Source organism: Bos grunniens, chromosome 3, assembly GCF_055505025.1.
Source record: "Bos grunniens cultivar Pamir isolate PY7600 chromosome 3, Bosgru_T2T1.0, whole genome shotgun sequence".
Taxonomy (NCBI): domain Eukaryota; kingdom Metazoa; phylum Chordata; class Mammalia; order Artiodactyla; family Bovidae; genus Bos; species Bos grunniens.
Genome location: NC_141167.1, coordinates 110,540,905 through 110,555,861, shown reverse-complemented (window position 1 = coordinate 110,555,861; position 14,957 = coordinate 110,540,905). Strand labels below are relative to the sequence as shown.

Genomic DNA, 14,957 nt, shown 5'->3' with positions numbered 1-14,957 from the left:
GTTTTCCCTACTTTCTTCAATTTAAGTCTGAATTTTGCAACAAGATGTTTATGATCTGAGACACAGTCAGCTCCTGGTTTTGTTTTTGCTGGCTCTATAGAGCTTGTCTATCTTTGGCTGCAATGAATATGATCAACCTGATTTCAGTATTGACCATCTGTTGATGTTCACAGGACTTTCAAAAATATGTTGAATAATAGTAATGGGATTGTGTACCATTTTATTATTCCTGATATTAGAGGAACTGCTTTAAAGTTTTTCACTGCTGAGAATAGTGTGTGCTGTAGGTTTGTCATACATGACTTTTACCATATTGATGTATATTCTCTCTATGCCCATTTTCTGGGGAGTTTTTATCATAAATAGGTTTTGAAATTTGTCAAAAGCTTTCTTTGCATCTATTGAGATAATCATATGGCTTTTATCTCTCAATTTATTAATATGAAATATCACATTGTTTGATTTATATATTGAAGAATCTTCACATCCCTAGGATAAAGTCCATTTGATCATGATTATATGATCCTTTTATTGTATGTTGGATTGTTTGCAAGAATTCTGTTGAGCATTTTTGCATCTATGTTGATCAATGATATTAGCTTGTAATTTTCTTTTTCTTTTTTTTTTGGTGGTATCCTTCTCCAGTTTTGGTATTAGGATAATGGTGGCCTCATAGAATGGATTTTGATGTTTTTCTCCCTCTGCAAATTTTCTGGAGAGTTTGAACCATATCTGTTCTAGTTCTTCTCAGAATGTTTGGTAGAATCACCTATGTGGCCATCTGGCCCTAGACATTTCTGTTGGAAGATTTTGATCACAGTTTCAATTTCAGTGCTTGGGATAGTCTGTTCATATTTTAAGTTTCATCCTGGATCAGTCTTGGAATATTACACTTTTCTAAGAACTTGTCCATTTCTTAGTTATTCATTTTATTGGCATATGGTTGCTCATAGTAGTCTCTTTTAATCATTTGTATTTCTGTATTGTCTGCTGAAACTTGTCCTTTTTTATTTCTAATTTTATTGACTTGAATCTTATTTTTTTTCTTGATGAGTCTGTCTAATAGTCTGTCAATTTTGTTTATCCTCTTAAAGAACCAGTTTTTAGTTTTATTAATCCTTGCTATTGTCTCCTTCACTTTTATTTTTTTTCCATTTATGTCTGCTTTATGATTTCTGAACCCAGGTATTCTGCACTGCAGGAAGAGCCTTCATTGTCTGAACCTCCAGGGAATAGGGAAAACATCTATAGATATCAATTAAGTGTATCTGGTCCAAATTATCATTTAAAGCTTGTTTTTCCTTATTAAATTTCTGTCTGGATTATCTATCCATTGGTATGTGTGGGATGTTAAACTCCCCCACTATTATCATGTTATTGTCAATTTCCCCTTTAATAGCTGTTAGCATTTACATTATGTTTTGAGGTGCTCCTATTTTGGGTGCATATATAATTATAATTGCTATATCTTCCTCTTGGATTGATCCCTTGATTATTATGTAGTGTCCTTCCTTGTCTCTTGTAATGGTCTTTTTCAAAAGTCTATTTTATCTGATATGAGTATTGCTACTCCCACCTTTTTTTTTTTAATTTCTGTTTGCATGGAATACCTTTATTCAGCCCCTCACTTTCAGTTTGTGTTTGTCCCTCGGTTCAAAGTGGGTCTCATATACACAGCATATATAAGGGTCTTGTTTTTGTATTCATTCAGCTAATCTGTGTCTTTTGGCTGGACCATTTAGTCTATTTAAATTTAAGGTAAATTATTGATATGTACATGTGATTAGATTGGTTAGTTTTCTGTGATGATAGTTTTCAGTCTGTCTGCCCTCTGATCGAGAAGGATAAGAGGGTTATGAAAGCTTCCTGATGAGATATGAAGACCTACAAGACTTTCTAGATTTAACACACAAAAAAGATGTCCTTTTCATTATAAGGGACTGCAATGCAAAAGTAGGAAGTCAAGAAACACCTGGAGTAACAGGCAAATTTGGCCTTGGAGTATAGAATGAAACAGGGCAAAGGCTAATAGAATTCTGCCAAGAGAATGCACTGGTCATAGCAAACACCCTCTTCCAACAACACAATAGAAGACTTTACACATGGATATCACCAGATGGTCAACACTGAAATCAGATTGATTATATTCTTTGCGGTCAAAGATGGAGAAACTCTATACAGTCAGCAAAAACAAGACAGGGAGCTGACTGTGGCTCAGATCATGAACTCCTTATTGCCAAATTCAGACTTAAATTTAAGAAAGTAGGGAAAACCATCAGACCCTTCAGGTATGACCTAAATAAAATCTCTAATGATTATACAGTGGAAGTGAGAAATAGATTTAAGGGACTATATCTGATAGAGTGCCTAATGAACTATGGACGGAGGTAATGACATTTTACAGGAGACAGGGAGCAAGACCATCCTCAAGAAAAAGAAATGCAAAAAAGGAAAATGGTTGTCTGAGAGGCCTTACAAATAGCTGTGAAAAGAAGAGAAGCCAAAACCAAAGGAGAAAAGGAAAGATATACTCATTTGAATTCAGAGTTCCAAAGAATGGCAAGGAGAGATAATAAAGCCTTCCTCAGTGATCAGTGCAAGGAAATAGAGGAAAACAATAGAATGAGGAGGACTAGAGATCTCTTCAAGAAAATCAGAGATACCAAGGGAACATTTCATGCAAAGATGGGCTCAATAAAGGACAGAAATGGTATGGACCTACAGAAGCAGAAGATATTAAGAGGAGGTGGCAAGAATATACAGAAGAACTGTACAAAAAAGATTTTCATGACCTAGATAATCACGATGATGTGATCACTCACCTAGAGCCAGACATTCTGGAATGCAATGTCAAGTGGGCCTTAGGAAGCATCACTATGAACAAAGCTAGTGGAGGTGATGAAATTCCAGTTGAGCCATTTCAAATCCTAAAAGATGATGCAGTGAAAGTGCTGCAATCAATATGGCAGCAAATTTGGAAAACAGCAGTGGCCACAGGAATGGAAAAGGTCAATTTTCATTCCAATCCCTAAGAAGGGCAATTCCAAAGAATTTTCAAACTACCACACGATTTCACTCATCTCACATATTAGCGAATTAATGCTCAAAATTCTCCAAGCCAGGCTTCAGCAATACGTAAACCATGAACTTCCAGATGTTCAAGCTGGATTTAGAAAAGGCAGAGGAACCAGAAATCAAATTGCTAACACCTGCTGGATCATGGAAAAAGCAAGAGAGTTCCAGAAAAACATCTATTTCTGCTTTATTGACTATGCCAAAGCCTTTGACTGTGTGGATCACAAGAAACTGTGGAAAATTCTGAAAGAGATGGGAATACCAGACCACCTGACCTGCCTCTTGAGAAATCTGTATGCAGGTCAGGAAGCATCAATTAGAACTGGACATGGAACAACAGACTGGTTCCAAATAGGAAAGGAGTACATCAAGGCTGTATATTGTTACTCTGATTATATACAGAGTACATCATGAGAAATTCTGGGCTGGAGGAAGCACAAGCTGGAATCAAGATTGCGGGGAGAAATATCAATAACCTCAGATATGCAGATGACACCACCCTTAGTGGCAGAAAGTGAAGAACTAAAGAGCCTCTTGATGAAAGTGAAAGAGAAGAATAAAAATGTTGGCTTAAAGCTCAACATTCAGAAAACTAAGATCATGGCATTCAGTTCCATCACTTCATGGCAAATAGATGGAGAAACAGTGCAAACAGTGGCAGACTTTTTTTTGAGCTCCAAAATCACTGAAGATGGTGACTGCAGCCATGAAATAAAAAGATGCTTACTCCCTGGAAGAAAAGTTATGACCAACCTAGAGAGCATATTAAAAGCAGAGACATTACTTTGCCAACAAATGTCCCTCTAGGCAAGGCTATGGTTTTTCCAGTAGTTATGTATGGATGTGAGAGTTGGACTCTAAAGAAAACTGAGCACAGAAGATTGATGCTTTTGAACTGTGGTGTTGGAGAAGACTCTCGAGAGTCCCTTGGACTGCAAGGAGATCCAACCAGTTTATCCTAAAGGAGATCAGTCCTGGGTGTTCATTGGAAGGACTGATGCTAAAGCTGAAACTCCAGTACTTTGGCCACCTGATGAGAAGAGCTGACTCATTTGAAAAGACCCTGATGCTGGGAAAGATTGAAGGCAGGAGGAGAAGGGGACAACAAAGGATAAGATGGTTGGATGGCATCACTGACTAATGGACATGAGTTTGAGTTAGCTCTGGGAGTTGGTGATGGACAGGGAGGCCTGGCATGCTGCAGTCCATGGAGTCGCAAAGAGTTGGACACAACTGAACGACTGAACTGAACTGAACTGATTGATATATACAATCCTGTTACCATTTACTTTATTGTTTTGGCTTTGTTTTTGCAGGTTTTTTTTTTTTTTTCTCTTGTGTTTCCTATCTAGAAAAGTTACTTTTGCCTGTGTTGTAGTGTTGGTTTTGTGGTGCTAAATTCTCTTAGCTTTTACTTATTTGTAAAGCTTTTGTTTTCTCCCTTGAATCTGTAGGATATCCCTGATGAATAGAGGAATCTTGGTTGTAGATTTTTTCTTTCATCACTTTAAATATATCCTTCTACTCCTTTCTGGACTGCAGTTTCTATTGAAAGACCAGCTGTTAGCTTTATGGGGATCTCCTTATATGTTATTCGTTGCTTTTCCCTTGCCGCTTTCAACATTTTTCCTTTGGTTTTAATTTTTGTTAGTTTGTTTAATACATGTCTTGGCATGTTTCCCCTTGGGTTTATCCTGTATGAGATTCTTGGGCTTCCTGGAGCTGAGTAGCTATTTCCTTTCCTGTGTTAGAAAAATTTTCAGCTATAATCTCCTCAAATAATTTTTCATACCCTTTCTTTTCCTTTTCTTTTTCTGAGACCACTATAATTTGAATGTTGGAGTACTTAACATTGTTGCAGTGTTAGTTGCTCCATTGTGCCTCTTTGTGGTCCCATGGAGTATAGCCCACCAGCTCCTCTGTGTAGAGAATTCTCCAGAGATCTCTGAGAACGTTCTAATTTCTTTTCATTCTTTTTTTCTTTATTCTTCTCTGTTTCAGTCATTTCCACCATTCTATCTTGTAGCTCAGTTATCCATTCTTCTTTTTCAGTTATTCTGCTATGGATGGAGGAGCCTGGTAGGCTGCAGTTCATGGGGTCGCTAAGAGTTGGACACGACTGAGTGTCTTCGCGTTCACTTTTCACTTTCATGCATTGGAGAAGGAAATGGCAACCCACTCCGGTGTTCTTGCCTGCAGAATCCCAAGGACGGCAGAGCCTGGTGGGCTGCTTCTATGGGGTTGCACAGAGTCGGACAAGACTGAAGCGACTTAGCAGCAGCAGCAGCAGTATATTTTTATCTCAGTTATTGTATTAGTCATCTCTGATTGTCTATTCTTTCTTTTTTCTAGGTCCTTGTTAAACATTTTTTGTATCTTTTTAATCCTTGCCTCCATTCTATTTATCTGTACCTTCATTTCATTTCCAAGATTTTGGATCATCTTTACTATCATTACTCTGAGTTCTTTCTTAGAGTAAACTGCCCCTGTCTTCTTCATTTATTTGGTCTTGTGGACTTTTACTATATTCTTTCATGTGATGCTTATTTCTCTGTCTTTTCATTTTGCTTAAGTTACTGTATTTGGGGCCCTCTATCTGCAGGCTGGAAGGCCATAGTTCCTATTAATCATGGTGTCTGCCCCTTGTGGGTGGGGTTGGACCAGTACCTTTTGAACGTTTTCAGGTTGGAAGGACTGGTGTCTGTGTTCTGGTGGGTGAAGCTGAATTTTGTCTCTCTGAAGGGTAAAGTTGCATCCAGTGGTTTGTTTTGGGATGTCTGTGGATTTTGTATGGCTTTGGACAGGCTTTCTACTAATGGGAAGGATGGTGTTCCTATTTTACTGATGGTTTGGCATGAGGGGTCCAGCATTGGAGCTTGCTGTCCTTTGGATGGGGCCTGGTCTTAGTGTTGAGATGGAGACCTTTGGAAGAGTTCTTGTCAATTAATGTTCCATGGTGTTGGGGGCTCTACAGTGGCCTAATGTCCTGGACTCGGTCTCCCACCTCAGAGGTTCAGGGCCAACCCCTTACTCTAGCAGTTTGACTCCACAAGCCACCCAGCACAGAAGATAAAGAGAAATATATATAGGAGGGGGGAAAAAGGGGGAAAAAAAGTCATGTAAACAAACAAAACCAAAAGGAACAGACAGATAAAACCCCAAAGCAAATGGTGAAAGCAACACTCATCAGAAAAGAACATCCAAAGAGACTCATACACTCACAAAATTGAAATAAGAGAGGAAAAAGAATAAAAACAAAAACCAGAGAAGAACACAGCAATCAAACCTATAAGTGAAAGTGAATACTAAAAACTAGTCTAGCAAAAATACAAAATCAAAAACATGGGAAAATGCAATATAACTAAAGAGTACTATAAAAATAGGAGGGAAAAGATAAAATAAATTTTTGTAAAAATAAAAGCTTTTAATAAAGGAAAAAGTAAGTTAAAAGTAAAAATGAATGGAATAATAAAAAAGAACAATAGAACAATATGAAAAACAAAAACAAAATACGTAAAATATATAGAGAGATAAAGTGGTAGTGAGAAGAGTATTCTTCTGTGTCCTCCATTTTCCTAACCATACATTGAGCATGAGCCAATCTGTCTACTCAGGAAGTCCTCTAGTATTTCTAGGAAGGTTTCTGGACCTGCTGTGGATGTTTTGAGGTCAGCTCAGACTCATATCTGGCCTTATTCCAGCTTGTACTTGCTTCCAAAGTCCACAGTTGTTCCCAAAGTCCACAGTGTCAGGCTAATTGAGGGGTAAATTTTCTGTACCTTTAGAGCAATTTACCCTTTTCACACAGGGGCTGTGTGACCAGCTTTGATTTTTCACCCTCCCTCTGCTTGTAGGCCTCCCTCCAATGTCTGCTCCCTACCCAGACAAGAAAGGTGAAAGTGACAGCTTATGAGGGCTTATTTGCTCTTTCAGCCTGGGGAAAGTAAGGGATACATTAGATACAATTGGGATGTGCATATGGTGCCTGCTGCAGCCAAGGCCTGTGGGAAGTTGCTACAGTTCAAACTGGTTTGTGTGCTCCCCCAGGGAAGTTGGCCCCAGGTTGTGTCTTCCTCAACAGAGCCAAGCTGCATAGGCTCCCAGGAATGTGTGGGGAATGTGTGCCTGCTAATGGCTTGGTGGCAGCTGCTACTTCTGGGGTTGGAACCACAGAGCCATTTTTTCCCCCATCTCTGGAACTTGCCCTGGCTTTGACAGTGACCTGTTGACCTGCATTTGCCCCTTTGGTATCTCAAACTGCAATCACAGGTAGTTCCACCTCTGGCACTCATGGTATCTTTGGCAGTCTACCTCTGAGGTTGCAGTCCACACCATGGCTCATCCCACCTACGGCACTTGCAAAGGCAGGGTCCTGTGATCTGTGAGTATGTGAAGGTACAGGGTCCCTGTGACAATGATCTCTTGCCTCTCTGGCAGGCTCAGGCTTTTTTCTGGACTCCTTCAGCTGTGTTAAATTAGCCCCCTCAGGAAATCTTCATGGCGGTCGACCCCAGTCCTCTCCCTGAAGTCCAAACTTTGAAGCCCCGAGCCTCAGAACCCAGTCCCTGTTTGCCATGACGGGCTTGCAAACAGCATCTCAGCTGGAAAGTGCTGGTCAACAACAATCCCTGTGATGAATTATCTCCATTTTGCCTTCTGAGCACCTGTTGCTGTATTCTCCTCAGAGGTTCCAGAGCTTCCTTTTTCCCCACCCATGCGAGGGTTTCCAAGTGTGAGGAAACTTTCCTCCTTCATGGAGCCCCCTCTGAGCCACAGATGCTTGTTCCAAATCCTTTGTCTCTTTATTTTCCTATATATTTTGCCCTACTTCATTCTGTGGAGATTAGTTTGCCTTTTTGGAAGTCTGGGGTCTTCTGCCAACTTTTAGAAAGTGTACTGAAGGAGTTGTTTCACATGAAGATGTATTTTTGATGTAGCACATTCCCTATGTTATATAAGGAGTAATTCAAATGGCTGGTCAGAAAAGATGCCTAGAAATATAATTTTTGGAGAATGTGAAGGAAATAGAAGGTCATGCAGAGATGTTTAAAGTCTTAAATTGACTTTAAGTCTTAAGAGTCTTAAGACTTAAAGTCTTAAACTGACTCTTAAGTCTCAAGAGTCTTAAATTCTATCCAGCTTTGCATTTTACTTATGCTTATATTCATCTTATCCATTAGATACAAACAGAAACTGTGCAAAGTATAAAAGGAAAATTATATTATCCCTATATTCTATATACAAAGTTTAGATTTGAAGAACAACCATAGTTTTCTTAAAGTCATGACCTAAATAGTTTTCTAATTACTGGTTACAGTAACTTTTCCCTCCATCATGTGTTCCTCCTATATCCACACTATATTCAGGCCTCAGCAACTCATTTTCAGCTGGGCATAATCTTAAACAAAGGGGACAATCAGAGATTTGTGACTAGCAACCCAAACATAGGGTAAGAGATAATGGCTGTTAAGATCCTTTTGAGAACTCTCTGGAGGAAGAGTAGGAGTAAGAGAGTTGTCTTTTAGTGACAGTTTCCTTGATGCAGAAACTTTTGCCCTTAATTTGGCAAAAAGTCTTGAGATGAACATACTGCTGCTGCTGCTGCTGAGTCACTTCATTCGTGTCAGACTTTGTGTGACCCCATAGACGTCAGCCCATCAGGCTCCCCCATCCCTGGGATTTTCCAGGCAAGAATACCGGAGTGGGTTGCCAGGTCCTTCTCCAATGCATGAAAGTGAAAAGTGAAAGTGAAGTACTCAGTCGTGTCCAACCCTCAGCGATCCCATGGACTGCAGCCCTCTAGGCTCCTCCGTCCATGGGATTTTCCAGGCAAGAGTACTGGAGTGGGGTGCCATTGCCTTCTCCAGATGAACATACTACTAAGTCTGTTTTACATAAGAACACTACAGCCTCACAATGTCAAAAAACTTATCCAAGCCCACAGAGTTATAGACTAGAAACGTTCATGATTTAAACATTAGTGATACATTTGACCCAAATGTGTGTGTGCTATTGAAAAAGAAAGTAATTATAAAGTCTTAACATAATTAAAAAATCTTAACCTAGTCTTCTCAATCATTTTCCTAATAGCCAGCTGTACATCTTTGTTCCTGAGGCTGTATACCACAGGGTTCAACAGTGGGGTGATGATGGTGTAGGTCACTGTCACCAGTCTGTCTTTTCCTGATGTATATTTGGCTGAGGGTCGAAGGTAGACAAAGGAAGCACAGCCATAGTGGACAACGACCACAATGAGATGGGAGGCACAGGTGGAGAATGCTTTTTGTTTGCCTTCAGCTGATGAGATCTTCAGGATAGCAGAGGCAATAAATCCATAAGAGATGAAGATGAAGATCAAGGGCACAACAAGGACCAAGACCCCTCCAATGAAGATGACCAGTTCATTAATGTAGGTTTCAGCATAAGCGAGGCGGATGACTGGTGAAATGTCACAAAAGTAATGGTTGACCTTGTTGGAGCCACAGAAAGGGAGGCTAAAGACCAAAGTTGTTCCCAATAAAGATATTAGGAAACCACTGACAATACAAGTCACTGCCAGTTGCCCACAAACTCTCCAGCTCATGAGAATGGGGTAGTGCAAAGGCTGACAGATGGCAGCATAGCGATCATAGCCCATCACTCCCAGAAGCAGGCAATTGGTGACAGCAAAACCAAGAAAGAAGTACATCTGTGAAGCACAACTCACAAAGGACATTGTCCTGAACACAGAGAGCAGATTGATAAGCATCTTGGGCAGAATGACAATCGTGTAGAAAGTTTCAGAGGTAGAAAGGACACATAGAAAGAAGTACATGGGTGTGTGGAGGCTGTGATCCAAGTAGATTACTGAGATGATGGTGATGTTTCCACTCAAGATGATCAAATAGAGGCAGAGAAAGACCACAAAGAGGATAAGTTGCAATTCCCCAAGACTGGAGAAACCCAGAAGGAAGAACTCAGTAACACAGGAGGAATTGGCCATGGAGAGTTGATCCCATTGAATAAAGTCAATATGATCAAGTCCAGAGTCCTTTGAAACTAAGAAATCAGAGAGATATAACCTTCATAAAGTCACCAGTCTGGTATGAAAGAGAAATAATAGGTGTGGGAGAGAAAAAAGGAAACCAAGATAAAATAATAAAGCATTTTACAATAAACTAAGTGAAATGTATCCTAAATTAATATGTGCCCACATTGCTAATTTTCTGCAAATGATTTTAGCAGAGAATTTGGGGACAAGTGTTCAAATGAAATGGACAGATATTTGCTCAAAGTGTATTCTCCTGCCACCTAAGAAATATAGTCCCTGCTTGTAGATTTATGTAATCTCTGCTTAGTTTGTTGATAATCTAATCCTCAAAAAAACTTTTATCTACATTAATTGTGGTTTTAAGTAGTCATAATTTTATCCATATTACTGATACATATATTCCACAAGGAATACCACCAATGTATGAAGATCTACAGCCCACATGATTTTAATAGTTTCTTCATCTAGGTCAGTCAGTAATCATTGATTTGTTTTTTTCTTGCTTGTCCTTAAAACACGGAATTCTCTTTCATTACTAACAACATACCCCATTTCGATGCAGTCATTTGTTGAAATTAATTTGGCTTACAACTACAGCTACTGTTTTAGAATTAGTGTATGGTTCCTCTACAGACTCTAGCATTAGTTTTTTGTTTTTTGTTTTTTTTTTTTCCCCCAGCATTCACTGTTTTCCCACTTGGTTATATATCTTATTCTTTATATACCTGACTTGGAAACCCAACAGACTATTGTTCCCAGGCTCCATCTCTGAATTCTTGAGCAGGAAGGCTCAGATACTTTCCCTGATGACTCTGATACAGTTCTTATTGCTGGTACTAGATTACATATTCTTATTTGAAACATTCTTATCCTCTCCAACCTATCATCCAAATCTGTTCCTTTACCTGAGTTCTGTATCTCAGTAAGAAGTTTCCAAAGCTGCTTAGTCATCCAAGCTGTATACTTCTGGAGCATATTTAAACACATGAAAATTCTCATCCTCCACATTGGATCAGTTTTTTATTGTGTGTGTGTGTGTGTGTGTGTGTGTGTGTAAAACACATCTATGATACATTTTCCCCCCATTTTTCCAGAAATTAACTCTTAACCTACATTATTACAAGAGCATTTTGAATGGACTCCGAGGAGTCTGTCTCTTCCCATTCTGTCACCTTCTTAAGAGCAGTAGAGTTGTCTTTTTATAGGGCAAATTCTATCCTATTAACAAAACTAAATGACCTTCAATTATTTATAAAGTTAAAGTAATTATATTCTTTCATACTGTTTCCAAACATACCTTTCCTCTCATAACTGTCAATATACATATTTCTTCAAATGAACTTTAGCATAGAGAAAATTTGAACAATCATTTCCTTTTACATACTATCCCCTACATCTGGAAATAGTGCAAATTTGAAGTGAAATTGGTCAGTCATGTCTGACTGTTTCCTACCCCATGGACTGTAGCTACCAGGCTCCTCCATCCATGGAATTTTCCAGGCAAGAGTACTGGAGTGGGTTGCCATTTCCTTCTCCAGGGTATCTTCCTGACCCAGGGATTGAACTCGGATCTCATGCACTGCAGGAAGACTCTTTATCACCTGAACCACCAGGGAAGTGTGTATTTGTTGTCGTTTTATTCTTCTTCTTTTAATTGTGCAATCTTCTTTAAATTCTCAAAGTGGCATGTATTCATTGATCCTTCCTACAACTTCTTGGTTTTTCTGTATTATTTTATCTGGGAACCTTTAGCAATCATAAAAACTGTATTGGCTTTGCCATTAGTATTTTAAGCTTATCTCTGATTCCACAAATTATAACTTACCAGAGAAAGAAATTGCATACCCACACATGACATACTGTCTAGTATATACTAGTCCTCGAAAACTTGTTGAAGAAACAAAGTGACCAATAACAATAACACCAGTTTCTCTTGGTTATTCTCTAAGTTATTTTGGAAAACTCCCAGGTAGATGGCATTTGATTTCAGGGATTTTCTAAACTTGTTCCTTTGCTATTAATCTAGCATACAATGTTAACCTTCTGCTTCAACATTTCATGATGAAAAATCTCTCTAAAATTGTTCTCTAAATGCAGAGACAAATGCTTCATTAAAAATTGCTGTCATCCCCCAAACTATAATTAATTCTGCTGCATGTTACATATGATGGTTATTAAGAGAGTAAATGGGCTTTCCAAGTGGTGCAATGGTAAAGAATACACCTGCCAATGCAGTAGATACAGGAGATGCACATTCGATCTCTGGGTCAGGGAAGATCCCTGGAACAGGAATTGGCAATCCACTCCAGTATTCTTGCCTGGAAAATTCCATGGACTGCAGAGCCTGGTGGGCTACTGCCCATGGGATCACAAAGAGTCAAACACAACTAAGCAACTGAGCATGCACACATAAGAAATTAAACCCTAAGAGTTCTAATCACAAGAAAAAAATATAATTATTAATATTTTTCTCTAGTTCTTTAAGATTTTACCTATTTGAGATGATGGGAGTTCATTAAACTTGTGATAATCATTTCAAGATATATGTAAATCAGATTATTATGCCATATACCTTATGCTTATATAGTGTTGTATGTCAATCATGTTTCATTAAAACTGGAAGAAAAAATGCTGCTTTCTCATTTTCTTTCTGATTATTGGGAATTTTCTCCATTGTCTCACTAAGTAAACTTTTAATTTTAATAGTGCTTTATTATTTGTCAACGCACTCCAGTATTTTTGCCTGGGAAATCCCATGGACAGAGGAGTCTAGCAGGACACTAGCAGGCTATAGTCCATGGGGTCACAAGAGAGCCAGAAGCTACTTAGCAATTAAACAACAATAATTGATCTCAAAGTACTCTATAAACAGCAAAATATCTGAGTTTTTTGTTCTTTTGCTTAAACAAAGGTCTAGTAAAATTTTGAAATGGAACTTTTGAATTACCTCATCTGTTGTTTGTTTTTGTTGGTTTTAGTCGTTAGATCTTGTCTGTTTTGCAACCACACGGACTGTAGTTTACCAGGTTCCTCCATCCATGGGATTTCCCATGCAAGCATACTGACATGGGTTGCCATTTCCTTCTCCAGGGGAACTTCCCAACCTAGGTATCGAACCCACATCTCCTGCATTGATCACCATGGAAGCCTTATCTGTAAACTTTATAAACAAGAAGTACACATTGCTCTTTTGACCAGAACAAATACTCCCATATTATTCCTCCTGGGATATAATCTCTATCTTTTCAACTTCCTTTCTTTAAGTATTTTCTCTTTTACAAGATCATCCTCAGAAAGCACAGTGACTAGCTATCCAAAGAAAGACAGAGCTTCTGAAAGGAAAGAAAACCCACATTATTCAGTGGCTATTCCATGGCCCTCCCTGTCAACTGCTTCAACATATCACATAATTTTTCAAACTCATCCTCAGAACGTGTGTGGCAACTGAAGTTGGAAAAGAAATTTACTTTGGAAAATATTGGCTGTACTTAACCCAGTCTGGGATATTGTATAAAATATTGATATTGGTAAATAGGAAAAATGCTTTAAATATAGCTATTGATTTATTCATTTGACAAATATTTATGGAGTTTCTGTAACATGTCAGGTACTATCCTAAGAACTGTGGGTAAATAAAAGAAGAAATGACAAGTTCCTTGGTTACAAGTAGTCTATTGGAGATAAGATATTTACACAAAGTAGAACATGAAGCACCATGAAACAAATATGGGAATTCTGTAGGGGGGGAAGTTTTGCTACTTACAGAGTCTGGGATCTGAGATAGCTGCATGGCAGAGAGATGACAGCTGAAATGAGTTAGGGAATTTAATTTGAATTTGGAAGTGCAGACTTGGACAGGAAAGAAAATAAAGGCCCTTCAGATCACTACATTACATTATATATTTTACAAAAGAACCATAGGGAGGCTGCTGCCACAGTCCTTGGGGTATGCAAGCAAACAAGTGGTATTGCTGGGTTTTGTTTTTGTTTTGTTTTTTTTTTTTTAATTTGGAGAGGGGGATATTTTGTGTTCAAAGAAACCTTGGGAAAAAATGAAAAGATGGAAAAGAACATAAGATAATTAAACTGCCTTCTCAAAAAGTAGCAAAAGAAAGCTGATTTTTCATTATTTTGTTTCATCACCTACAAAGTAAAGCCAATTTCTTAAGTTGATTAAAAAGGCAACTAATTTTATCCTCTGTCAACATTTGCAACCTAAATCTTAATAACAGAGAACTTGCATTAAAATACACACAGTTTTCCAACATGCTTTTATATTTCAAGACTTCATAGAAAGGGAGAGAGGGAAATCTCAGCCTTGAATGTCTTTTAATTTTCATCTGTGGCCCACTCATTCTTCATGCTGTTACAGGCACCAGTATTGAACTTTCTTTAATCAGTCTAGGGAGAATTTGTTGTTTCTAGTGTATCTAAAGCTTAGTATATTTAGAGGTTGTTTCATGTGTCTTTATTTTCTCCTGATTGTCTCTCCAATAGACTAGACAACCTCAACGATAAATTCCACAACATATGCCTTGTGTATCATCAAAACATAATCTATATTTAAATATATGGAATATGTGAAATATAAAGACTTGATGAATAAATAGTTCATTAATGAATTATTGATAATAATGATCTCAGTTAGCTTATTTTATAGCAGCTTGGCCGCATTTGTACCATCATATGCCTCATAGGTAAAATTACTTTGTGTTTCCATATGTTCCATATTCCATTTAAATTTGTCATCTTTCTTTCTTATATTGCATGAAATATGAAAATTTTCATGAAAAAATTCAAAACTTACCCTGCAGCCCTACCTTATTCTTACTGTGGTCTTTACTTTTATCCT

At 38.2% G+C, this 14,957-nt stretch overlaps 1 protein-coding gene across 1 annotated transcript; it reads right to left on the bottom strand.

Annotated features, from left to right (window-relative positions):
• Positions 1-9,103: 9,103 nt before the first annotated feature.
• LOC147376785 (olfactory receptor 10R2-like) lies at positions 9,104-10,060 on the bottom strand. The gene has a single exon (XM_086394106.1). The coding sequence runs from the start codon at positions 10,055-10,057 to the stop codon at positions 9,104-9,106; it is 954 nt and encodes a 317-aa protein (XP_086250232.1). The 5' UTR covers positions 10,058-10,060.
• Between the last annotated feature and the right edge of the window lie 4,897 nt (positions 10,061-14,957).

What these genes read in the sequence shown, in the direction of transcription:
- LOC147376785 (XM_086394106.1), bottom strand. Translation starts at nt 10,057, where the DNA reads ATGGCCAATTCCTCCTGTGTTACTGAGTTCTTCCTTCTGGGTTTCTCC.